This window comes from Podarcis bocagei, assembly GCF_964188305.1.
Source record: "Podarcis bocagei genome assembly, chromosome: 16".
NCBI lineage: Eukaryota > Metazoa > Chordata > Lepidosauria > Squamata > Lacertidae > Podarcis > Podarcis bocagei.
In genome coordinates this window covers 38483803-38510845 of record NC_138142.1, presented here as the reverse complement: position 1 = coordinate 38510845, position 27043 = coordinate 38483803, and the positions used below count along the sequence as shown (strand labels likewise).

General features: G+C 46.5%; 2 protein-coding genes and 1 long non-coding RNA gene across 20 annotated transcripts; 1 reads left to right on the top strand and 2 right to left on the bottom strand.

The window, feature by feature from the left end:
* Positions 1-3017: 3017 nt before the first annotated feature.
* LOC308575144 (uncharacterized protein) lies at positions 3018-26486 on the bottom strand. Of its 4 annotated transcripts, XM_081173686.1 has the most exons (4): positions 26472-26486; positions 25275-25370; positions 23597-24158; positions 3018-4202 (listed from the first exon to the last, which is right to left on the bottom strand). In XM_081173686.1, the coding sequence occupies exons 3-4, from the start codon at positions 24093-24095 to the stop codon at positions 3307-3309; spliced, it is 1395 nt and encodes a 464-aa protein (XP_081029812.1). In that variant the 5' UTR covers positions 24096-24158; positions 25275-25370; positions 26472-26486; the 3' UTR covers positions 3018-3306. The 4 variants fall into 4 exon arrangements, with proteins under 4 accessions (XP_081029812.1, XP_081029813.1, XP_081029814.1 ...); XM_081173687.1 differs by lacking the exons at positions 23597-24158; positions 25275-25370; positions 26472-26486 and adding exons at positions 4428-4576; positions 6139-6296 and having other exon boundaries at positions 3018-4370; XM_081173688.1 differs by lacking the exons at positions 23597-24158; positions 25275-25370; positions 26472-26486 and adding exons at positions 4428-4576; positions 6139-6296 and having other exon boundaries at positions 3018-4319.
* LOC308575363 lies at positions 6166-15162 on the top strand. The gene is made up of 4 exons (XR_014002814.1): positions 6166-6267; positions 8958-9076; positions 10889-14293; positions 14798-15162. It is a non-coding gene; the product is annotated as an uncharacterized lncRNA (long non-coding RNA).
* LOC308575690 (uncharacterized protein) lies at positions 21130-22948 on the bottom strand. Of its 15 annotated transcripts, none has more exons than XM_081174514.1 (4): positions 22718-22948; positions 22514-22675; positions 22334-22384; positions 21130-22291 (listed from the first exon to the last, which is right to left on the bottom strand). In XM_081174514.1, the coding sequence occupies exons 1-4, from the start codon at positions 22833-22835 to the stop codon at positions 21474-21476; spliced, it is 1149 nt and encodes a 382-aa protein (XP_081030640.1). In that variant the 5' UTR covers positions 22836-22948; the 3' UTR covers positions 21130-21473. The 15 variants fall into 15 exon arrangements, with proteins under 15 accessions (XP_081030640.1, XP_081030633.1, XP_081030642.1 ...); XM_081174507.1 differs by adding an exon at positions 22424-22459 and having other exon boundaries at positions 22334-22381; positions 22667-22947; XM_081174516.1 differs by having other exon boundaries at positions 22514-22624; positions 22673-22947.
* Positions 26487-27043: the final 557 nt, after the last annotated feature.

Genomic DNA, 27043 nt, shown 5'->3' with positions numbered 1-27043 from the left:
CCCTCCTGATGTTGTTGGATTGCATTTTCCATCAGTCCCATTGGTCATGCTGGTTGGCCTATTTGGGTGAATGGAATATTGACAACCTCGGTCTCCATTCAGCCAGCCCCCACATGTCTGCCTACATGTACAGGAGATTGCCTTGCCTGTAAGCTTCCTCCTCCTTGGTCTCTGTGTTGCCCTGGTAGGATCCAGGAAAGAAGAGGGTGGGGACAAATTTAGGATGAATGGACTCTTCCTGCCATTGACTCTGGCTCCACCAACTGGTGCCCTTCCTGCCTTCTGCCCCACCAGTCCCATTCTAGGAGCTGATTTTTTAATGTTTATGTGATTGTGAAAGCTTTCACTCTACCATTATGGCTCCAGATAGCCTTGGGGCTTCTCTTGCCTTCAGAAAACAACAACAACGACAAACCTGGTGAGCTCTACACTCAGAGGAACATAGAGCCTTTCTTGTCTTCAGGGACCTTCAGAGAGAGGGGGGAAGGAAGGAAGGAAGGACTGAAATTGACTCATTTGTTAATTATTACACTCCATTTCTAGGATGCACAGCAGCTGCAGGAACAGCACCTCTGGAAGCAGACAGCACAACTGTAGGCAGAACATGGGACATTAGCATGAGCTTATGCCTGTGACTTTTTGGTCCATTTCTAAGTACTCCAGTCCGCCTCACTGACGTGGGGATTTGGGGCACAGTCCTTCAATGGCTGCACTCATTCCTTTCTGGTTGGGGACAGAGGGTGGCGCTGGGGGGGTGGGGAGCTGTCGTCGCACTACTCCTTGGTGTGTAGAGTACCACAGGGCACAATTCTCTCCCCAATGCATTTCAACATCTTTATGTGCCTCCTTGCCCAGCTTGTCTGGAATTTTGGTTTGTGTTGCCATCAGTATGCTGATGACACCCAACTCTATCTGTTGATGGAAGGCCATCCCTGCTCGGCCCCAGACACATTGATCAGATGTTTGGAAGCTGTGGCTGGATGGCTATGTAGGAGCCTGTTGAAGTTAAATCCTTCAAAGACAGAGGTCCTTTGGCTGGGTTGGGATGATATGGGGTTGGGGGCCCAACTCCCATCCCTTTCAGGGGCGCAATTAATGCCAGCACCGTGCGTTAAGAGTTTGGGTGTAATCTTTGACGCCTCCCTTTCTATGGAGGAGCAGGTGACAGTTATGACAAAGGCGGCATTTTTTCATCTCCACCGAGCTAAGCAGGTGGTCCCTTTGTCTCTCTCGCCCTGACCTCGCCACTGTGATCCATGCAACGGTCACCTCCAGGCTTGACTATTGTAACTCACTCTATGTGGGGCTGCCCTTGAGAATGACCCAGAAACTTCAGCGGGTGCAGAATGCCGCGACAAGACTTCTTACGGGGTCCTTGCCATGGCATCACATTCACCCAGTGCTATACCAGCTGCACTGGCTCCTGGTGGAGTATAGGGTCAGGTTTAAGGTCCTGGTTTTAACCTTTAAAGCCCTTGTACCTATGGGACCACCTCTCCTGGTATACCCCACTGAGGACCTTGCGGTCTGCTAACAACAACACCTTGAAGATCCTGGGCCCCAGGAAAATTAGACTTGCCTCAACTAGACCCAGGGCCTTTTCTGCCATGGTCCCAGCTTGTGGAATGTTCTCCCACAAGAGATCAGGGCCCTGTGGGATTTAACATCTTTCCACAGGGCCTGTTCCTCCAGGCCTTTGGGCAGGATGCAGTTTGACTCACTTTCCTTTGTATAAAACAAGCCTGAAGGAGGTCCCCAACCCACTCACAGGTCCTTGTATGATCAGTGGAAACAGTTGGTCCTGGCAAGTATTAACCACTCTCAATTCCAACCTGATAATTGCCACATGCCTAGATTTTAACTTGTCTGAATTAATTTTAAGATGTATTTTACTTAATTGATGTCTGTTTCTATGCATATTGTGTTGTTTTTATGGTGTTAGCTGCTCTGAGCTTGGCCTCGGCCGGGGAGGGTGGGATACAAATAAATTATTATTATTATTATTATTATTATTATTATTATTATTATTATTATTATTATCATCATTCCACTAGAGATACTAGAGAGTGAATCTGGGACATTGCGCTTTCAGAGCCTGATCACTGAGTTGTGAGCTCTCCTATCAGAATGATGCTTGGAAGCAGTGGCGTAGCGTGGTTGTCAGCACCCGGGGCAAGGCAAGTAATTTGCGCCCCCTAACCCATGGATTTGCGCCCCCTAACCCTACCCCCCAGATGTTGCGCCCGGTGTGGCCGGCCCCCCTGCACCCCCCACGCTACGCCACTGCTTGGAAGTGACTGTGGGTCAATTTGAATATATATAGCTACCTTATACTGGGAAAGACTATGTGTTTGTGAGAGCTTACAGCCACCCACTATGGATCCTAAGGGTCTTCAGAGCAGCATGAGCATAAGATCATAAGGACATAAAAAGAGCCTGCTGGATCAGGGCAACGGCTCATCTAGTCCACCATCCTGTTATCTAAGTTCCACAGATGCCACCATGGGAAACCCTCAGGAAGGACTCAGGCAGAAGACCCCTTTCCTCATTTGTGGTTTGAGGAAGTTGGTATTCAGATGCAGTACTGCCTCTGAGCTTGAAGGGAGAGCGTAGTCATCATGGCAGGAGCCATTGATAGTCTTCTCTTTCACAATTATTTTCCCCAGTCATCATTGAAAGCCATTCAAGTTGGTGGCCATCACTGCCATTTCTGAGTTCAACGATGCTGCCCTGAATCTTCAGCTTCTCTGAATATCCACAAGTTCTAGTGCATTGAGAGAGGGGGGAAACCTCTCCTCTAGATGTTGTACCAGCTGCTCCTGATAGTGATTTTATAACTGCTTTGGGTTGGTTCTTTTTTTTTTTTTTAAAAAAAGAAAACTTTGGTTGGGACAATTGTGGGACAACCTTAGTGGGAAGCAGTATACAAATTTTATAAAGCTGAACCTAAAAGAGGCATGTGGCAGATGGATTGTGATAATGGCAGAGGGGTGATGGAAGAAGACACGGCAGATGTGTTGATTCTAAGTAAGCTTTATTTAATCCCTTGCATTAAGGGAGATTGAAACAAGGAAATCAGCAGCAGTGGGTGGATGAGGAAACTCTCATCCACCACAAACACACACACATCCATAAATTACATTGAAGAATGAGCCACACACTGAACATGCAAACATAAAACACCATTGAATAATGGAAGGGCAAAGCAACATGCAGAAGTGTTTTGGGCTTAACATGATGTTGTCAGGACACTGATGTGAACTGGCAAAGTTAGCTTATCTTGGGTTGCTTGGCAAATGCTGCATTTTACTTGATGCTTGGCATGGAGCAGGGCTGCTTTGTTTGCCCAATGCATACTGGGACGACAATGGGGCACTTGGTCTGCGAGGATCCACCACCAGATCCGCCGCTGCTGCAACAGACAGCTCCGCCACTGCCGCTGCTGCAGCAGACAGCTCCTCCTCCTCCACCACCACCACCACCACCACTGCTTCCTCCAGATACGACAATGGTTTTCCCACCGGATCCTCCACCTCCTCCACCTCCTCCACCTCCTCCACCAGATCCTCCTCCAATCACCTTAACCCCACCTGAGCCTCCACCCCCAGATGAGCTACAGCAAACGGCACCACCACCGCCACTGCCGCCAGACGAGCTGCAGCATACTCCCCCACCAGATCCCCCACCACTTCCTCCACCTATGATGATGGTTTTCCCACCGGATCCTCCACCACCTCCTCCACCTCCTCCACCAGATCCTCCTCCAAGAACCTTAACCCCACCTGAGCTTCCACCACCAGATGAGCTGCAGCAAACGGCTCCGCCGCCGCCGCCGCCGGATGAGCTGCAACATACTCCACCCCCACTGCCGCCACTAGATCCTCCACCAATAACCATGGGGATCTTTTGCTGGCCCATGCCACCACCAGATCCACCTCCACCGCAGCACCCAGAAGACTGGCCGCCGCCGCCGCCACCGCCACCGCCGGATGATCCGCAGCATACTGCACCGCCGCCGCTAGCTCCACAGCAAACCCCTCCAGATCCTCCGCCAATAACTATGGGGATCCTTTGCTGGCCACCTCCATATCCACCTCCACCACAGCACCCAGAAGACTGGCCGCCTCCACTTGGTATAATGATGATTCCGCCGGACTGTCCGCCGCCTCCGCCGCCTCCACTGCAGCAGCAGCAGCCTCCTCCTCCTCCACCGCCAGATCCTCCGCGGATTTGCATCATCCCACCGCCACCGCCACCGCCGCCGCAGCCACCAGATCCTCCTCCGCCTCTTCCGCAGCAGGATGAGCTTTGGCTTTGGCCTCCGCCTCCGCCGCCGCCTCTTCCGCAGCAGGATGAGCTTTGGCTTTGGCCTCCGCCTCCGCCGCCACCTCTTCCGCAGCAGGATGAGCTTTGGCTTTGACCTCCACCTCCGCCTCCGCTGCCGCCTCCAGAGCAGCAGCCACCGCCACCGCCACCACCGCCGCCGCCGCCTCCTGAACCGCCGCAACAGCCCCCGCTTTGTCTTTGTTGGCTCATCTTTCGGCTTCGGTGTGGCAGTTGTTTCTGTGAATTAAGCCTGAAACAAGGCAAAGAATGGTTATGGCACACTGATGACTGCGGTGCTCGTTTCTGAAAGGACCTAGTGGTCCTCAGGGTGGTCACTGAGGCTGCAGCATCAGGTGGTGGTCACTTGTGCTGGATCCCATGATTGAATAATATATATAGCTCAGGACCAGTTTCCTTGTGAGATTCCCTCTGTATATATCCACTCAACAGCTTTGATCTATGAAACTAGCACTGTTCCAGGTACCATATAATACTCATTGCACATTTGTAAGAAATGGGGTTCCCCCCCCAATTGATATCAGATGAGCATCCTCACTGTAGTATAGTCTGCCCCTGCCTTAAATGTCATTGTTTAAGCCAGCCTATCCTGAAGCATAGAAGATTGGCATGTGTTTTAATCTGGATTTAGTTTACCCATTATTATTTTATTATTCTTCAAATGTTTTTTAAATGTTTTTAACAGATTTCTCCCCCTGATAGCTTTACTGTTTCATTCTTTTTGTAAACCTCTTTTTTGTAAATGATAAAATGGTATGTAAATTTTGCGAGCTATGGATAGATGGACGAGTGGATTGATATGATTCCACCTGTCATGTAAGCATATGTAGACAGTGCAAAATCAATCAATCAATCTCACACATTTTTTAAAAGTCAGCATGTCAGGGTGGAAGGTTCTAATTAACTCCCTGGCCTGCTATGTTTCTCTGATTTTATTGTCCTAGATCACTGCTCCATTTCCCCCTCTTTTGTAGAGTTTTATCAACATTCTGATATTTTGTTTAAAAATATGTATTAAGGGTTCAAAACATTTTTTTTGCCATTGGTATTGTTATTTCCTGTGCAACCTACATGAAAGGCAATGTCTAAATTAAATGATTTTTTTTATAGTGGAGGATCCTTTCGTTAGGTGATCTTGCTCTGGTGCTTTGAAATGGGGCAACCAGTGACTGATTGACCACCTCCAGAATCCCTAGCTTCATCTCTCTGTTTTCTGTACTTTCTGTCTTGGATCTGTTCCCTCAGTGCTACCTGGTTGGGTGCCAGCTAGCAAGCCAAACCATATATCTGGTGTAGATATGGAGGCCAGATAATATGAATGACATGGCTCCCCTGCACCAGCTAAGCAGGTCTGGCCCTGCAAACAGGGCATGGATGCATAAGACTTCTTCTGGAAACAATTCCTCAGTGAACCTTTGTCTGACAGATTTATCCCTTGATAATCCTAAAGGATTAAGGTGCCTCTTGGAACAGGTTTAGGTAAGGATGCAATCTCTGGCTTAGCTGCAGCTATCATTCAAGCATTGCTGTTGGGGAGGACACCCCAATTCATTTGCTGTGACCTCAGCTGCTCAGGTACCATCACCCATTCCCGAATGGTTCTCCATTCCTCGTTTACATCTATAAGAATGCCCCTCTCCCTCCACTGAATGCAAGGAATTGCACACTGTATCAAGAAGCCAAATCAACCCTTTGCAGCCTCCTAACCAAATAGCATTATCATTGCATCAGTGCATAGCTGAAGATGTTTCCATCCATTCAAAGGAAGGAGGATTATCTGAGCATTGGACTTACCTTGTTTAGCAGATGTGCTGGAATGATGGAGAAGTCTCAATGGATTCGAATGATGAGCTTGGGGACCAGAGATCCTCTTTATACCCATCTTCTGGCCACTCCTATGGGAAGTGAGGCACCCCAGGAATGGTGAGTGACACAGTTACAATCTCCCCGAACAGGTGGCCTCTTCCAGCCCAAGATGCCTGACAAGTCATATGAGATCCATATCTCACTTTTGTATCACTAGTTATTTTATGGATTGTAAACAGCTTAATGAAGGTGCTCCACCTAATGAGTAAGTTCCTGCTTTGTAGCGGAGCCTCACCTATTTGTGGGGGCTCTTGATGGGTGACATATGTAAGGATGGGCTTTTTTAAGGGGAGTTGGTGGCTCCTGATAGGCAAATCAGTTTATATCCAGTCCAAATTATGACTGCACTTATTTACCTATAAGTTGAGAGACATTGGTTCTGTAGTGCTTAGAACATTAGGCTAGGACCTGGGAGATCGGGGTTCAAATCCCCTTTTGGCGATGAAGCTCACTGTTGTGAGCTTGGGCCAGCCGCTGCCTCTCAGCCTAACTTACCTCACAGGATTGTTGTGGGGATGAATTGAGGAGGGGGAGAATTACCGTATTTTTTGCACCATAACACTCACTTTTTTCCTCCTAGAAAGTAAGGGGAAATGTCTGAGCGTGTTATGGAGGGAATGCCTACGGGTGGCATGCCTACGGATTTTCCTCCTCTAAAAACTACATGCGTGTTATGGTCGGGTGCGTGTTATAGAGCGAAAAATACGGTATGTATACTACGGTACCTTGAGTTCCTGGAGATAAAGAAGAAGAAGAAGAGTTTGGATTTGATATCCCGCCTTTCACTCCCTTTAAGGAGTCTCAAAGTGGCTAACATTCTCCTTTCCCTTCCTCCCCCACAACAAACACTCTGTGAGGTGAGTGGGGCTGAAAGACTTCAAGGAAGTGTGACTGGCCCAAGGTCACCCAGCAGCTGCATGTGGAGGAGCGGAGACGCGAACCCGGTTCCCCAGATTAGGAGTCTACCGCTCTTAACCACTACACCATATGTCAGTCAATCAAGTCTCTTCCCTGCTACTTTTAAATTTATCCAGCTAAGTTCTACCTAGAGTCAATCTATTGAAAACAGAGGACTTAAATTAATCTATCGGCCGTAAATACGACAAGCACTGCATTCTCTGTCCCAACAAGTGCAAGCTGTTTCTACATGCACACACCATGTTGTGTGAAAGAGTGTACACTTGTTAATTTGCACCACTCAACAATTGTTTATATTGATACATTGACTGTACAATAGGTGAATATTATATTTGAATAATTTCATGACTGTAGAGATTGTTTGTGTACACGGGTTCAGAGACTGTACAGTTGTTGAGTGTAATGTGTGGACACCCCATATCACCTCAGTGTTTGAGCAGGGAGTTCTCTGCTGGCCTTGTGGCTCCAACATAATTCCAAGAAAATAGTAGAAATAAATAGACATAGCCAATTTTGTGGGATCATTTTCCAGCCCTGGCGATTTATAATATAGTATGAAACTAATGTGAGATAATATGAACCTACTGTTAAATGGAGTAATTTTTTAAGACTGTGCACACACACACACACATACACAAATACCCCAGTATGACTTGCAGCCTGATTTAGGGCTTTGGAGTGGCCCCAATCTGAACCAGGACAATCTGGGGCTGACCTGATCCAGATCTAGATCTCAGACCAGACACAAACTGGGAGTCTTTCACAGTCTTTAATTTGGGTTTAACTCCCTAATTAAACATGTGAGCAGACAGGCACAGCCTGCTCCTTGCTGTCTGGCCCCCTTGCAGTTTTAAAGCCCTGGATCACTCTAGTTGGACATGATCTGAACCAGGGTGATCAGTGATCTGTGGTTTCCTCAGCCTGCTCTAGCTGAATCTCATGTTGAACCAAATTGATCCAATTCAGTTCGAGATCTGGGGTCACAGCCACACATTAATGTTACTGAATAAGGGTTGTTGGAATCGACAGAAGGGGAGAGCATTGTTGCACTAATGTCAATCTTTCACAAAACAAAAAGGGAACACAGTAAGAGGATAGGACATTGAGTTTTTGCTTACATTATTCACATTGTCATCAAAGATATATGTATTTTGCTCATTGCATGTCCCCCAAGCATATTTTCCAAAGATTAATGGGATATGTAGAAAGTCCATTTGGGATAATGGTCCACTTCCTTTTGATTTGAGAGAACGCAGCTGCCAATAACAGAAGGAGAGTGTTAGGAGAGTGCAGCTGCCCATTTAAGAAGGCAGTTATTCCAGACATTATTTTATAGCTTATTAGTTTATTCAATGTGGTGTATTGATTAGAGTGTTGGACTAGGACCTGGGAAACCAGGGTTCAAATCTTCATTCAGTCATCAAGCTCACTGGGTGATCTTGGGCCAATCATTCATTCTTAGCCTAGACTTCTTCACAATGTTGTTGTGAGGATATATACGCCACCTTGAGCTCTTGGAGGAAAAGTGGGATATAAATGCAATAGATAAACAAACAATAAATAAAATGAATGAATGAATAACACAAAGCATATATTTCAGCACATACAGATGATTGGCAAGTTTCTTCTTCTATGAATAACCCAACTTGGGTAACTGTAAAGATGGTTTATTTAAATCCCCTCTTTGGGTGACTTTTATTGGGTTCTACAAAACAAGGGACCTCCAACACGTTCAGTTTTAGCAACCAGAGAGATATGGAGTATATTGTCTCAGCAGTTACAATTTGGCCCAAATAGTCATGCTAAATTTACTTCATTCTGTAATCCAGATTTGAAGATAAAGAGGTGTGGAAGAAATGGACCGAATATGAGATGCATACATTAGATCACCTGTTTAGATGGAGAATTATTGCCTTTTCCTATTTTGCTGCTTAAATATAAATGGCAGGTGAGTGAAAAATTCAATTACCAACATCTGCTGGGGTCTGTTTATGGTCTATCTGCTTTAAAACCTTCACCACCTCATACTGTATTGGGGGGGATTATTGGATCCTTTCAGAATGCTAAATCCACATCTGTAGTTTATAAATACTTTATGAATCTTTTAAAGATTCATGTTCAGGAACTCAAAGAGGCATGGAATAGGGAATTATAATGTGCCACACAGCCTAAACAATGGAAAATTGCTTTGGAATCTGAAGTATTTAAATTGGGTTTGATGCAGCAAAATTTAACATTATGAGTATGTTACTCCAAAATGTTTGTATAAAAAGTATAGAGGTTGTCACTTCTATACTGTCATCTTGAGGAGATGGGCCCTAGGACAGAAAGGAAGGGTAGGGTGTTTCCTTAAAAAAAAAACCACACACACCAGTGGATATGGAGCCGTCCGAGTTTGTGGCATGTAGGAACCATCTAAATGACTGGTGGTAAGCATCAAACTCAGGGACCAAATGTGGGCCACAAAGACCTCTCTATGTGGCTCTCAGGACTCTTCCCAGGCCACAACTTTTATTCAGCATTTTTTCCTGGTTGTGATGTGTCCTTGAACTCTGATCATGCCCTCTTACTTGCCGCAATGGAGGGTAGAGAGGGGCAAGTGGAAGTGTTTCGGTAGAAAGCAGCTGAGAGCACAAAGATAAAATTCATATTTCTTCTTCTGTCCACTTTTACCTCTGAGCCTGCTTCCAACTGACAAGTGGCCTCTGAAAGGTTGCCTGGAAAGAACAATGTTCTAAATATCTCATTTGTATATGTATATATCCTTATCTCTATCTCTCTAGATATCATCTATATGATTGAGAGTGTTATAAAATCAGCAAAGAGCAGTTCACCCAAGCTTGCTGTCTCTCTCTAAGGTAAAGGTAAAAGGTAAAGGACGCCTGGATGTTAAGTCCAGTCAAAGGCGACTATGGGGTTGCGTCTCTCATCTCACTTTTCAGGCTGAGGGAGCCAGTGTTTGTCCACAGAAAGCTTTTCTGGGTCATGTGGCCAGCAGGACTAAACTGAACTAGCACACAGAGGACCGTGAGAAGTGCCAGAGCATGCGGAAATGCCGTTTACTTTCCTGCCACAGCTGTATCTCTTTATATACTTGCACTGGCATGCTTTTGAACTGCTAGGTGGGCAGAAGCTGGGACAGAGCAATGCGAGCTCACCCCGTCACATGGATTTGAATGGCCAACCTTCCGATCTATCTCTATCTCTATCTCTATCTCTATCTCTATCTCTATCTCTATCTCTATCTCTATCTCTATCTCTATCTATCTCTATCTCTATCTCTATCTCTATCTCTATCTCTATCTCTATCTCTATCTCTATCTATCTATCTATATCTATCTATATCTATCTATCTATCTATCATCTATCTATCATCTATCTATCTATCTATCTATCTATCATCTATCTATCATCTATCTATCATCTATCTATCTATCTTCTATCTATTTATCTGTATGTGAAGTTTTAAATTCTTATAGCAAAACGTCTCAGCTTCCACCTTCATCAGTGATTAAGTGATTAATCGTCTTAGTAATTGACTCCATCCTCCAGGAATGATGGCTAAATAATGATTAGCACTTGCAGCCTGAACTTTGGAAAAAGAGGGAGTGATAAATCTTAAGGCAATCTAGAGCTACATAGAGTAGAGTAGACTTGCCCTGCCACATTTAGGGAAGCCTTTCTGGTGGTTTCTCCTTCCCTTGAAATGCCTTGGATCTTTGTTGCTTTTGGTTAAGTTCAGTCTCAACTCTCTTCCCAGGTCTCACCATCAACTTGGCTCATTGCATGGTTGAATGTGTTAAACAACTTCCGTCTCTCAGCAATGTGTCTGGCGAAGGCAACAAGTGGAGGACAACCCACACTGGAACTTGAATTATGACCTACATACGTGCTTTGCCCACACATAGCTACAGAGAATGAAGACACAAAACAACAGTGCATGATTTAAATATGGGCCACAAATTCATAAGCCTGATATGCAGCATTCTTGACTAGTTCAAAGCAAAATTCCCAAACTTAAGGCAGGTATGAATGCATCCAAGGAGGAAAAGTCAATCAAAAGAGTCACAGGGGCTGGAAGAACTTTCCTCCAAGGATTAAAGAAAGTTGCTTTATAGAGTCAGATCAATCGTCCATCTAGCTCAGTACAGTGGTACCTCGGGTTACAGATGCTTCAGGTTACAGACGCTTCAGGTTACAGACTCCGCTAACCCAGAAATAGTACCTCGGGTTAAGAACTTTGCTTCAGAAATTGTGTAGTGGCGGCGTGGAGGCAGTGGGAGGCCCCATTAGCTAAAGTGGTGCTTCAGGTTAAGAACAGACCTCCGGAACGAATTAAGTTCTTTACCCGAGGTACCACTGTATTGTTTAGACCAGTGATGGTCAAACTTGGTCTTCCAGCTGTTTTGGGACTACAACTTCCATCATCCCTAACTAACAGAACCAGTGGTCAGGGATGATGGGACTTGTAGTCCCAAAACAGCTGGAGGGCCAAGTTTGGCCATCACTGGTTTGGCCATCACACAGATCAACAGCATCTCACAAGGTTTCAGGTATGGGGCATTCCCATACCTCAAGCAGGGATACCATAAAACAGTGGTGGCCAATGTTGTGTCTACCAGATGCCCATGGACTACAACTCCTACCGTCTTGACTGATGACCATCCTGGCTGGGGACGGATGAAGCTTGTAGCCCCTGCCATATGGGGTTGGTTTGCGTACACCATGCTTTTCCACTCTGATGTACTCTGGGGTTGGCCATGGTCTTCCTGGGACTTTCCTTCAATTGACACTAAACCTGCTCAAGCCAGGATGTTGGACTGGGAATTGGGAACTGGGAATCCAGAGTTGTAATCCCCACTCAGCTATGAAGCTCACTGAGTGACCTTGAGCCAGTCATCCTCTTTCATGGCTATTAGCTATGATGGCCAAGGTCCTCTTTCATGGTTGGAGGCAGTAATGCTTCTGAGAACCAGTTGCTGGAAACTGCAGGAGGGGAGACAGCTCTTATGTTCAGGTCCTGATTTGTCAGCTTCCTGATGGGTCATCCGGTTGGCCACTGTGTAAATAGGATACTGGACTAGATGGGCCTCTGGGTTGCTCAAGGTAGGCTGTTGTTGTTGTTGTTGTTGCTGCTGTTACAATTTATTACCTGCCCTTTACTGTAAGGTCCCAAGGCAAGTTACAACAATTAAAATACCACATTAATACTAATATATAATATCACAAAATATTAAAACCTCTGAAAAATGGCAAAAGTAAGTTGGGTCTTGAAAATATACATTTTCAAGCATAATCCTACAACATAATATTGTTGAATGAAGGCAGCGAAAGAGTTGAGAGAACTGATTCGGGGGATGTGGGATTATGATAGAGGCAACAGAGCAGGCACCAAATCACATATCGACCAGGTCTTTTTAAAATACAGTGGTACCTTGGATTAAGAACTTAATTCGTTCTGGAGGTCCGTTCTTAACCTGAAGCTGTTCTTAACCTGAGGTACCACTTTAGCTAATGGGGCCTCCCGCTGCCACTGCACAATTTTTGTTCTCATCCTGAAGCAACGTTCTTAACCCGAGGTACTATTTCTGGGTTAGCGGAGTCTGTAACCTGAAGCGTCTGTAACCCGAGGTACCACTGTAGTGATGGACAAAAAATTATAGGAGTGCCCTCCATTTGAAAGGCAAAGTCAAATGAATGAATGGAAAGCTGAGCAACAGCCAATTACAAGTCCCCAGCTGTTTAGAGATAAGCATCTTCTCTCTGTATTCTTAACTATCAGGAAGAACTTCCTCAACCACATTAAAAAAAAAACACTTCTTGTATCTCGGACAGTTGCACCACTTGAAATCTCAGTGTAAGCTTCTGAGAACAGGGAGCTGCCTTATTTATTTGTTATCGTGTTTATTTCAACTCCTCCACCGCCTCTTCCACTGGATTCCTTACCACTCCTTACCATGGTGGATTGCAAGATTTGAAAAACACAGGATTAGAATCAGTTAAAGGAATATACAATCAGAAGGATGGAGTGGGCCACATATCTAATTTGGATGGCTTTTGAAAAGGATCCAGAAAATCTGTGGTACATAAAGCTATCAATGAAGACTGCCAACATAGCATGTGTTTACAGACTGAGAGATGTCACATGATTTGCGAGTAAGGAATCCCCAAAATGTCTTCTCCATCAGCAGCTGGTGTTATGGTGTGGTCTAAGAGGCCAGAGTAAATATAGTCTCCCTCTTGACCCTTCTCACTTCTGGAAACAATATGGCCCTCTCGCTCCTGGTTCTATTCCCCTCCCTTTCCTTGCCATGCGATGCCTTGCCTGTACTCCCCATGACAATGACCTTGGACTGTATTGCATCTCAAACTCTGCCTTCCTTGGCAAGCTTTTTGCTAAGAGGTTTATACTTCCTCTTAGGTTGGGAGACAAGCCCCTAAGTTGCTCCATGGGCATGTGGCGTCCTCCCCACTCTGGATGGTCCTATTAGGCAGCACAGCACTCTTCCACTCAGAACTGGTTGGTGGCCCTTATGACCGGTGCCAAACAGCTTTCACTTCAAATTCCAAGAGTGCCTGATCTTTGTAGGAAATATAAAGTGGTGGCCTATTACTGGGGCTTCACAGAGTCCTCACCATAAGTGGGCCCTAGCAGGTACCTGAGAATGCTGGGTAGTGATGGTTCAAACCCTCTAGCTCACTATGTGAGTCCTTCAGAATGTGCCATGACTTGTATAGGCTTGGCCTAACTGCTGTGTAAATCACAATAGAACCCTTTTGTTAGGAGGCAGCATGACAGCAACAATGCACTGGCCACCATGTCACTCTGTACTTTGTCACACTTTGACTTGTCACTTGTTTTAATGTAGCATGAGGCTCCATAGACCGGAACAAACTTGGTCAGGTTTCTGATGATCATCAGATGATGATTCTGTGCTCCGGATGATGATCATCTATGCTATGCACCTGCACAAGCAGGTTGAGGCCAAGTGACAATGGACAGACATGGTTCAATCCCTGAGAACTTCCAGTTTAAAAGGACGCAGCGAAAAAGAGCAACGAAAGAGCTCTCTCTGCTCTCAGACTTGGTGATAGACCATAGCTTAGTAATAAAGCATCTACTTTGCTTGAAGGAGATTCCAAGTTCCATCTCTGGTGTGTTCAGGTGTGTTCAGGTAGGTCTTCAAGAGTTACTGCCAGCCAGCAAAGAAAGTAACAAGTAGATTAACCAATTGTCTGGTCCAGTGAAAGGCAGATTCCTGTGTGGCCTAGTAGCCAACTGGGACTTAAGGGCATTGGAACTCCAGTTGGATTCTGGTTGGTCAGGAGAGCAACCTGTGGCTATCCAGATGTTACCCCTAATTCCCATCATCCCTGACCATTGACTGTGTTGTCTTGGGGTGATGGGAGTTGGAATTCAAAAGCTTCTGCATGGCACCCCATTAGCCACCACTGTTCTAATCACTAAACCAATCTCTAAGTGTTTTATGTGCTGCTCTGCTGAAGGAATAAGGTGCCTTGATTTAAAAAAATAAAATAAAATAAACTGGGTGTAGGTCTACCCATGCATTTCTTTCTACTGACTCATTTTCAGCAGTGAAAATGCTTTTAATTCAGGCAAGATCTCATTTCTTCCTTTATAACTTTCATCTTTGTTATGTTGGGCAAGGGCAGGATTGCTTAACTCCCACTTGAAGGGCCTGATCCACCATGCTTGCTGGGGCTGATGGGAGTTACAATCCAGTAACATCTAGAGGAACAAGAAGTTCTCCACACCTGACCTACATCGAACTCCTACAATTTTTCACACAGATTATCAGATTGGCTACTTTGAGTGCCCAATCAGAAAGCTTGGGCATATCTATGTGTAATAAATGAATTGACGTTTGTTTGTTTGTTTGCTTGTTTGTATGCCAAGGATCCTAAGTCATTTTTGTGTGATATGTTACTTTACCGTAAACAGCACTGTGGACCTTTATGAAATCTTTAAACCACCCTTCATCAAACAAACAAACAAACAAACAAACAAACAAACACTTCTCCCTGTCTGGAATGACTTATTGAAGCAACAGTTCTTCATTGCCATCGCCATCTGCAGTTCTGTGTTTTCCCACAATGGGGCAGTCACACACACACACAAACAGAGACACAAACATACACTTGAATGCTTCTCTTTATGTATCTGAAACCACACTACCCAATCCCACTGCCTCCCCCCAGAGAGTGCTACCACCAGAGGCATACCTAGGCTCCCTTGCAACCTCTACAAGGAGGTGTGTTGGTACCCTCCATTCCCCACTGGTCCCTTGCACCCTTGGCAAGGCTTTCTCCATCTTCCTTAATGATTTTTGCACCCCCTGGACCTGTGATCTTGGTGGCGGCCAACTTGGCCAATCCCTCAGTATGCCCCCAGCTACCAGCTACTTTGGGAACCACCAGTTGGTGAAGAGTTAGACGAGGGTCAGAACTTTCTTCGTTAAGAAGGCTGCCTTCTGCAGTTCTTTGGTTTGCCACATGAGGCAGCGACACACAGATGGGGGTGGGGTGGGGGAGATTAATGCCTCTCTTTATGTATCTGAAACAACACTACCCAAGCATCTTCATTGTTAGGGGAGAAGTGCCCAAGGAACTTCAGAATAAAAAGGGGGGACCCAGAGAAAACCCCCAGAAAAAATACATTTAAAAATGCAGTGAGGATTGAGAATGCTCTGCAGGTGTGAATACTATCAGTTGAAGTGTGAGAGAGTGTGAAAGTTTGTTGGGTCGTATAGCAAATGACCCACTGAGTCAACTGTACCAGCCCTGTAGCAGCACCGGCAAGCTTCAAGTGGCGCCCACACACTTCCACTGTGCACGCTGCCACTCTCCCCAGTTGCTGGGTAATAGCAGAGTTCACACGCAGCAGCAGATGGCTTGTCTGTGTCAACACGGTGTCCTTAATAACGCAGCTCAACACCGGTTCTTCTCATCCAAAAATTCTTTATTTAGTAAAGCTCAAAACAGAAAAGAAAACCTGCAGAGTCTAGCTGCATGTTCCCAGCTCTCTGCAGCTTAACAGAAACGGCATGACCTTGCCAGCATTCGCAGATGAAAACCACACTCTCCCAAGAGAGCTCAGCCCCCATAAAAGCACAGATCGAAGCAAGAATCATGTGGGCAGTGCACCCAGGCGATAAGAATGCTCCTGGAGTGTTTAACCCCTGACAGTCCAGAACCATAACAGAGAGAAAAGAAATAATGGATAGATGGAAGAAGAAAATGGAATTCCCTGCATGAGATCATGGCTGGCAGGCATCCTGAACAGGAATGATCCACAGAGCAAGTTATTGTTGCTGTTCCTACCAGGGATGGAGGACATTTTTTGAAGCAACCAGATCATGTCCGTCAGTCCTGCGTTTATACATGGATCAGAAGCTTCATGCTAACTGGATTCAACACTTTTCTGAGGCCCCATCCTGAGAGCAGTAGCATGTTCAGAGTGATGAAAGTTATTAGGAGGCCCCTGTTTGCCGCATGGAACTATCATTCCCAGAGCTCCTGAGAAGATGGGTTGATAGTTAAACCATTCTGCCAATGCTAGTCCTATGAGGGGAGCTGTGATTTCCCAATGGCAAACTGCGGCTTCCAAGATTCTTTGGTGGAAGGCATGACTGTTTAAAGTAGTATGATACAGTGCAGATGGGCACCTGAATTTTAGGAATGGAGATTCATTTCAAACTACTGCCTGCGGAAATGCACGTTTTACACAGAAATTGTGGCAAAAATGCTTATTATGGACACTGGGAACCTGTACAAAAGCATACAAAAATGAGTATTTTCAGGGTAAGGTGCATACAACTGAAATGAATGTTTATATATACCGAAAGTGGGATTGATTGAGTGATTGGATGGAATGGCTGAACATATCTGAAATTAACATTTCCTGTTATTTTGCTCCTTGTACAGAGATTTGCATAAAGAGTTAATCTTCCCACTGTAATGATTTCATCTGGAGCATACATCTATGGAAAGCTGTCTGGTTTTCATAAACTCGAATCGGATAATTAATTTATTTCGACAGCAGTCTGTCACAGTAACTTCAGTGTCCTGGATTCCTAAAGAGGATTGCTAGCAGCAGGTTTTACGTAATTTAAATACTATTACTGTGTGAAATGTTGCCTCCTTGGCCACACCCATCTAATAGCATGATTACTTAGATCAGGAGTGAGGAATTGGATCCATCCTTCAGACCGGAGCCTTAATCCCCCTGTCCACGCAGGCCAACTTTAGCAGGTGGGTATGGCTGCTCCCATGAAGCTACAGGGGCTATCACTCAAGGTTAGATCATTTGCTTCAATGCAGAACATCCTGGGTTCAGTTCTGGGGAAACAGTTCTGCCTGCAAACCTGGAAAAACTAGACCATGAGGACAATACTGAGCTAGATGGACCAAGGGAATGACTCAGTATAACACAGCTTCTTTTGTTCAAAAAGCCTTGCTGTTGGTGCCAATCAACCGATCAGCAGTTACAGAGTAAGGTAAAGGTAAAGGGACCCCTAACCATTAGGTCCAGTCATGGCCGACTCTGGGGTTGCGGCGCTCATCTCACTTTATTGGCCGAGGGAGCTGGTGTTTGTCCGCAAACAGCTTCTGGGTCGTGGCCGGCATGACTAAGCCACTTCTGGCGAAACCAGAGCAGCGCACGGAAACACCGTTTACCTTCCCGCCAGAGCGGTACCTATTTATCTACTTGCACTTTGACGTGCTTTCGAAATGCTAGCTTGGCAGGAAGTTACAGAGTAGGGCTGCCATATTCTGAAGAGCAAAAAAGAGGACACATCTGCCAACTTCTGTTTTGAACTACGGATCGCTGTGACGACTTTCATTTTAAATACCCCTACTGTCAGGGAATGGACTGAAGAGGCGGGCTGGGAATTGCCCCCTCCATCCCCTCAGATTCTTTCAGAAGAGGAGAGGGAGTGGGAAGATTCACACACACCCTTTTCTCCAGCAGTTTCAAGCGGAGAAGGAGACAGGGTTGGTTTACAGCTACGTGAAGAAGTGCCAAGCAGGGCTGTCTTAAGCATATGCAGCGCTGGGGTGCAAAGATAACCCCGTGCCGGTGCCCCAGGTTGCCCAGTCCCAGGTGCTCAGGAGGGCGGAGCCGGTCAGCCTCTTCAGCGTCTTACCGGCTTCGTAACCCCAAACTTGCAACACAGAGATGCCCGCAGCAGAAGAGCCCACCTTGGCATTCCAACCAATGGGTGGGCTCTTCCCCAGACTCAACTCTTGGGCCCTGGACTCTCAGCCTGGTGCCCTTGAGAGCCCAGCGCCAAGGTGCCCCTCACCCCTAGCACCTATGGGTAAGACGGCCCTGTTGCCAAGCTACGACATAGTGGGGGGGGGGAGTTGGAGAGCAGCCAGCAGACACATCCTTAGAGAGTTTGGGAACTCCTCCTTCTCCAAGGACTCACAAATCACTCAGAATTCAAGAACAAAGGACACTGCGGAGTTTGCATCCTGTGGCGTCCCATAGAACCACAGACTGTTGTTGGAGAAGGAAAGGGAGGGGCTCAGAGTGAGCAATGTCCTAATGGGGTTCAAGACTAGATTCTTTTTCTGATCCACAGTTACTGAATGGAACCATAAATACGAACTTCCTTGTTCCTTCTTTGATACTGGAGGCTCCTGGGAGGAAGAGAGAATCCCTCAAGCCTGACACCAGTATATCTAGGCTATAGAAGCTGTGATATATTGGAAGTAGCAATGTTATTAACTTCAAAGAGCCTGCCAGAGCAGAGTCGCAGGTGCCACAACTACAAATGTTCATGTGACTACGACACTGGCCTACAGCCACTGCTCTCATTGGCCCTGTTCCATTCATGAAAAATGTTCAGGGTGGGAACATGGCACATGAGGCTTTTACAATTGTTTTTATTTTAAAAAATCTTGGGTTACTGTAAACAAAGCAACCAGAAACCCCGGACATTTTTTCAAATTTTAAAAACCTGCCTGGACAGAAATTTGAATCCTGAAATAGAGGCTGTGTCTGGGGGAAACAGGACACATGGCAACTCTTTGAAGTCCATTTGCAGAAATAGCACCTGCAAATGGACATTTCCCCCCTCTGCAGAGAGTGCGTGGAGAGGGCTAAATTTCCAGACTTGACTTGAATCTATACTGTGGATGCAACTGAACTGTGCTGATGATCTGATCAGCAATGGCTACAAACTCCACTTGGCTGCAGTAGTAAGTGCCCAGGAGTTTGCTGTTGACACCGGTCATCTGGTTGGTGCTGTCAGAGAGCCCTGCTTTTGAAGCAAGCTCAGGGAGCTCATGTGAAGACTCCTGATTATTCCTAGGCAACCATGTCTTTGCCTGTGCCACCTCTGATATCACATATGAAGGCAGGTGTGGGTGTGGCTTAGAGATAATAATAGTAGTAATAGTAGTAATAGTAGTAATAGTAGTAATAGTAGTAATAGTAGTAATAGTAGTAATAGTAGTAATAGTAGTAATAGTAATTATACCCCGACCATCTGGCAGGGTTTCCCAGCCACTCTGGGCGGCTTCCAGCAGAACATTAAAATACAATGATTCATCAAATATTAAAAGCTTTCTTAAAGAGGGCTGCCTTCAGATGTCTTCTAAAAGTCAGATAGTTGTTTATTTATTTGACATCTGATGAGAGGGCATTCCACAGGGTAGGCTCCACTTCCGAGAAGGCCCTCTGCCTGGTTCCCTGTAAGTTCACTTCTCACAGGGAGGGAACCACCAGAAGGCCCTTGGAGCTGGACCTCGGTGTCTGGGCAGAACGATGGGGGTGGAGACACTCCTTCAGGTATACTGGGCTGAGGCTATTTAGGGCTTTAAAGGTCAGCACCAACACTTTGAATTGTGCCCAGAAATGTACTTGGTGCCAATGTAGGTCTTTCAAAACCGGTGTTATATGGTCTGGGTGGCCACTCCCAGTCACCATTCTAGCTGCCATATTCTGGGTTAATTGTAGTTTCCAGGTCACCTCCAGGTAGCCCCATTTAGAGCACATTGCAGTAGTCCAAGCAGGAGATAACCAGAGCATGCACCACCCTGGCAAGACAGTCCACGGGCAGGTAGGGTCTCAGCCTGCGTACCAGATGGAGCTGGTAGACAGCTGCCCTGCCCCACAGGCCAAATGGCGACCTATACCACATCCAACCCATACATCCGGGGAGAATTTCCCAAAGGCGGTGCTTTGTCCTGGATGTTAGGCAAGTCAATCAAAAAATCACAGGTTTGGGGTGTCCTTGCTTTTACTTTTTGAAATATGGCAACACTAATATAATGTTAGGTGGCTGACTGTGGCTAGGGCAATATCTGAAGAGCCCTTTCTGTTGTAGGCAGTTGTGCTGACACAGGAAACATGCGCTACAGTCTCAGGAATCAACCATCTCCATTTGCTGAATGTGCCGGATAGGTGAAAGGCTCATAGTCATAATTAACCAACTAAAGTTCTATTGCCTTATGGTGAGAACCAGAGAGGGCATCAACTAAATAATGTGTTCATTGAGAAATTGAGTCTTTTTGTGACATCCTGGAGTAATAAGATACAGGATAATGTAAGCCCATTTGTGTCTGTTAGAACGTTGTGACAGTAATCTTTAGGACTGATTCTGCTTTGGAAATGTGTTTGTCTAAATATGTTCCTATAAATGTTGTTCTAGATAATCCCTTCTACTTTTATTTTATTTTATTTTGCGTCTGTTATTATTCAGTCTGTTAGGTTTTATTATGAATAAATATATGAAATGAAATAAATTTTCCTGTCACAATGGATATATGTGACTTCCTGGTTCAGAGGTGGGTTCAACAAATGCCAAGAAACAAGAACAGAGGACAGCTGGTCTCTGTGTGCCTTCCCTATGGGCTTCCCAGAGGTATCTGACTGGCCACTGAAGGGAACAGGTTGTCCGGACAGTTGGGCCTTTGGTCTGATCTAGCAGGGCTCTTCTTACACAGAAAGAAGGAAAAACTCAATAGTGGTTATTTTAGTTCTCAAGAAAGCTTTATTATCTCCCATGCAGTAGTGGAGACTGAAACAGGAAGCTGTAAGGGCATACTGTCAATACCGCTTCAGCATAAATAAACATTTCTTTCTTTCTTGGACAATAAAACATTGAGCATGCAATAACAAACCAACAAAATGAAATGCAGAAGATACAAGCAAGGGATTGGGACTGAGACTGAGAAGAAGGCATGCAACGTGCAAAGCTGTTCCACATTAAGGTGGGATTTCACATCAAGGAGAAATAAACTGGCACTTCGGTCTCATATTCCATCCGGAAGAACACATTGTTGTAGAATGAAGCAAAGGACGTGGAAGCCTTTTACTTGTGGCTGGGTGGCCATTGGGAAGATTGCTTGGTCTGGGATAGGCCAGGTGGGAGGCAAACAGGTTGCTTTGTCTGCATGGAGCCCCCACTGGAACCTCCTCCAATGCAGCAGCCAGAACCTTGGCCACCTCCTCCACTACTGCCTCCTGATACAATAATGGTCTGGCCACCTGAACCACCACCAGAACCTCCTCCAATGCAGCCACCAGAGCTCTGGCCACCGCCACCACCGCCACTACTTCCACCACATGGGACTACGATGGTCTGGCCACCTGAGCCACCACCACCACCAGAACCTCCTCCAATGCAGCCACCAGAGCTCTGGCCACCGCCACCACCGCCACTACTTCCACCACATGGGACTACGATGGTCTGGCCACCTGAGCCACCACCACCACCAGAGCCTCCTCCAATGCAGCCACCAGAGCTCTGGCCACCGCCACCACCGCCACTACTTCCACCACATGGGACTACGATGGTCTGGCCACCTGAGCCACCACCACCACCAGAGCCTCCTCCAATGCAGCCGCCAGAGCTCTGGCCACCAGAACCTCCTCCAATGTAGCCGCCAGAGCTCTGGCCACCACCACCACCACTGCCACTACTTCCACCACATGGGACTATGATGGTCTGGCCACCTGAGCCACCACCACCACCACCAGAGCCTCCTCCAATGCAGCCACCAGAGCTCTGGCCACCAGAACCTCCTCCAATGTAGCCGCCAGAGCTCTGGCCACCACCACCACCGCCACTACTTCCACCACATGGGACTATGATGGTCTGGCCACCTGAGCCACCACCACCACCAGAGCCTCCTCCAATGCAGCCACCAGAGCTCTGGCCACCTGAGCCACCACCTCCTCCAATGTAGCCGCCAGAGCTCTGGCCACCTGAGCCACCACCTCCTCCAATGCAGCCACCAGAGCTCTGGCCACCTGAGCCACCACCTCCTCCAATGCAGCCACCAGAGCTCTGGCCACCTGAGCCACCACCTCCTCCAATGCAGCCACCAGAGCTCTGGCCACCTGAGCCACCACCTCCTCCAATGTAGCCGCCAGAGCTTTGGCCGCCGCCACCGCCACTACTTCCACCACATGGGACTATGATGGTCTGGCCACCGCCACCACCACCACCACCACCAGAACCTCCTCCAATGCAGCCACCAGAGCTCTGGCCACCTGAGCCACCACCACCTCCTCCAATGTAGCCGCCAGAGCTTTGGCCGCCGCCACCGCCACTACTTCCACCACATGGGACTATGATGGTCTGGCCACCTGAGCCACCACCACCACCAGAACCTCCTCCAATGCTGCTGCCAGAGCTCTGGCCACCACAACCAATAGATTGACCACCCATTCCACCACCACCACCAGACCCTCCTCCAATGCTCTGGCCACCACTGCCCTGGCCACCACTGCTCTGGCCACCCCCTGATCCTATAATCTTAACTCCACCAGAGCTTCCACCTCCTCCTCCTCCCCCTCCCCCTCCACCACCAGATCCCCCACCTATAATCTTAATTCCCCCAGAACTTCCTCCTCCTCCCCCTCCTCCTCCACCACCAGATCCCCCACCTATAACCTTAATTCCACCGGAGCTTCCACCTCCCCCTCCACCACCAGATCCCCCACCGCTAATCTTAATTCCCCCAGAACTTCCTCCTCCTCCTCCTCCCCCTCCACCACCAGATCCCCCACCTATAATCTTAACTCCACCAGAGCTTCCACCTCCTCCTCCTCCACCACCACCAGATCCCCCACCTATAATCTTAACTCCACCAGAGCTTCCACCTCCTCCTCCTCCACCACCACCAGATCCCCCACCTATAATCTTAACTCCACCAGAGCTTCCACCTCCTCCCCCCCCTCCACCACCAGATCCCCCACCTATAATCTTGACTCCACCAGAGCTTCCACCTCCTCCTCCCCCTCCACCACCAGATCCCCCACCGATAATCTTAACTCCACCAGAGCTTCCACTTCCACCTCCTCCTCCTCCACCACCACCAGATCCCCCACCGATAATCTTAACTCCCCCAGAACTTCCACCTCCTCCACCTCCACCACCACCAGATCCCCCACCTATAACCTTAATTCCACCGGAGCTTCCACCTCCACCTCCCCCTCCACCGCCAGATCCCCCACCAATAATTTTAACACCTCCTGATCCTCCTCCGCCCCCACTGCTACCCCCTCCACAGCATATCCCTCCTCCACCACCAGATCCGCCGCTCATGTATGGGATCTTCTGCTGGCTCATTCCACCCCCCTGTCCCCCACCAGATCCTCCTCCTCCGATGCAGCATCCTGAGGACTGTCCACCAATGCTGCCTCCTCCACCACTTGATCCTCCTCCACAGCAGCCTTGTCCTCCTCCGCCTCCACCACCTGAGACAATGATGATCTTCTGGCCGCCTCCACCACCGCTGCCTCCTCCACCACCGCCTCCGCCACAACAGCAACAGCAGCCTGATGACCCTCCTTGGCCTTGATAGCTGATGGAACCTCCTCCACTACTTCCACAGCATGAGCCGCCACCTCCACTGCCGCCGCCACCTCCTCCTCCACCTCCTCCACAGCAGGAGCCACCACCCTGCTTCTGCTGCATAGAACTCATCTTCCTATGTTGGTGTGGAGCGTGTTCTTTCTCCTGTTTTGTTTCCCTTCTGGTGGTTTAGCTCTGGAAGATAAGTAAGACAAAATCAGCCTTTCATGCACCAACAACCTTCCAAGGGTTCACATGGCAATGGGAAGAAGCAGTGGCATAGCGTGGGGGGTGCAGGGGGGGCCGGCCGCACCGGGCGCAACATCTGGGGGTTAGGGTTAGGGGGCGCAAATCCACGGGTTAGGGGGCGCAAATTACTTGCCTTGCCCCGGGTGCTGACAACCCACGCTACGCCACTGGGAAGAAGAGTCAGGAGCAAAAGTGGGAGGGGCAGCAAAGGCAAATTTCACCTTTGTGCAGTAGGCTGGTTTCTGCACACACTCCCAAACCACTCCCTGTTCTCCATTCAGGCACACAAGAAGCATCCCCAGAGCTCAAGGAGACTTTTCATCCAGACAGCAACAGGGAGCATATGATGGAGGTAATGGCATTGTAATATGGCAAAGCCAATTGTATCCGAGATTTTGTACCGAAATCTCAAAGGGGCATGCAAATCCAAACAAAAAGGAATCAACGTAAGAAATGCAATATGAATTCCAGTGTCAAAACCAAACTGCTAATGCAAATTGATTACTGTTTGACTCATTGAAAATGAAATGTCTAGACAGTCGTACCTCTGGTTAAGAACTGGTTCCGGAGGTCCGTTCTTAACCAAAACTGTTCTTAACCTGAGGTACCACTTTAGCTAATGGGGCCTCCCACTGCCACCGTGCCACCAGAGCATGATTTCTGTTCTCTTCCTGAAGCAAAGTTCTTAACCTGAGGTACTATTTCGGGGTTAGCAGTCTGTAACCTGAAGTACCTGTAACCTGAGGCACCATTGTACAGAGTTATGGCGGCAACCTCTAAATGGAGCATTGAATTTGGTTTCAAAATCAAATCTGTGGTGCATCTGTGTCTATTTGCTAACCCTATCCATAACTGCTTCTTTACTTTGCACTAGAAATATATTATCATATATAAATTTCTCTTAAGCAGTCGTTGATTGCATCAAAACCCATTCTCTAAAACATCCTCTTGCACAACAGAAGCTATCGTTTTATAATTAGTTCATCTTCCATATTCAACTCCAGCTGAATGACTTAGTTCTGTTATCGGTCAAATGCATGCAAGCTTACGGACTTGACTTACCCTCTCCAGCAACAGGAACCAGCCGAGAAGTTGAAAGTGAGTGAATGAAGACATCATTGGGTCCAGATAACTTTTTATACCATCTCAAGGCCTCTCCTACGGGATATGATACACCCCTGGGCATGATGACTTGCATATTTACTCCCTGCCTAATGACTGGACTTTCTAGTCTTAGATGCATAACAAAGGCAAGAGATTGACGTCTGTCATTGCTATAATTGTTGATAAATAAACATGATTAATTAATCATGAGCTCCACCTAATTCCTTGGCTAAATGCAGCCTGTTTGAGGCAGTGAAAGAGTCCTTGCAGGTGTGCCAGAAATGTGTAAACCCAGTCTCCTTATTTCCATAATTACAACAACAATAATTTTATTACTTAAATGCCACCCATGTGACTAGGTTACCCCAGTCACTTTGGGCGGCTCCCAACAGAATATTGCTACTAGAATTGAGCAAAATACGGTTTCTCTTTCTCTTTCTCTTTATTTATTTGCCAAAAGATATACAAACGTTTATATCCAATATACCAGAATAAATGAAATAATATTAAAATCTAAAATGGAACAGGAGCAAAGAAAAGGGAGAGGGAAAGAGGAGGGGGAAGAAAAGAAAGAAAAATGAAAAAAGAGAGAAAAGAAAGGAAATAGAAAAAAGATTTTAAAAGTCGGCTAAATTTAATATTCACTCATTGACACCCAACTGTTCTATTTTCTATAAGCCAATATTTTTTTAATCTTCAAATCCAAATATTACAAGTTCATTTTTTCTTTCATGCATAAAGTCCATAAGAAATTTCCAATTCTTAAACGTAAAGGGACCCCTGACCATTAGGTCCAGGGGTTGCGGCGCTCATCTCACTTTATTGGGTGGCCACATGCGGGTCATGTGGCCAGCATGACTAAGCCACTTCTGGCGAATCAGAGCAGTGCACGGAAACACCATTTACCTTCCCACCTGAGTGGTACCTATTTATCTACTTGCACTTTGACATGCTTTCGAACTGCTAGGTTGGCAGGAGCTGGGACCAAACAATGGGAGCTCACCTTGTTGCGGGGATTTGGACCACTGACCTTCTGATCGGCAAGTCCTAGCCTCAGTGGTTTAACCCACAGCACCACCCGCGTCCCTCCTTCCAATTCTTAATAAAGGTCAATAATGATTTTTCTCAAATTACGCATTAACTTTGCCATCTCACCTAAGTCCAATAATTTCATTAGTCATTCCTCCGTAATAGGAAGAGCTGTATCTTTCCATCTTTGTGAGTACAACAATGTTGCTGATATAATCATATATTGGAATCATCTTCTATAAACCTGTCGTTCTATAAACCTGTATGGTAAATGTATCCATTAACCGTAAAAGAAAATAGTTCTGGCTTCAGTTGGAGATTAACCTTTAAAATCTTCTGTTTCAATGTATGTATTTATATTTTTATCCTTTTCACATGTCCACCAAACACGATCAAATGTCTCCCCATGTTCTTGGCATTTCCAGAAAATACCTGAAATACTTTTGTGTATTCTAAACAATTTCACAGGAGTTAAATACAAATGATGCATCATTTTATAAAAGTTCTCTTTAAGATTATAACACAATGTAAATTTTAACCCTTTAGTCCGCATATACTCCGCCTGTTCCATCTGTATATTATAACAAAAATATTTTGCCCAATTAATAATACGTTCTTTAACTTGTTCTTCTTCGGCTTTGAATTTCAACAAAAGTTTATACATCTTTGCAGCAAGATGTTCATCTTCTGCTCTCAGT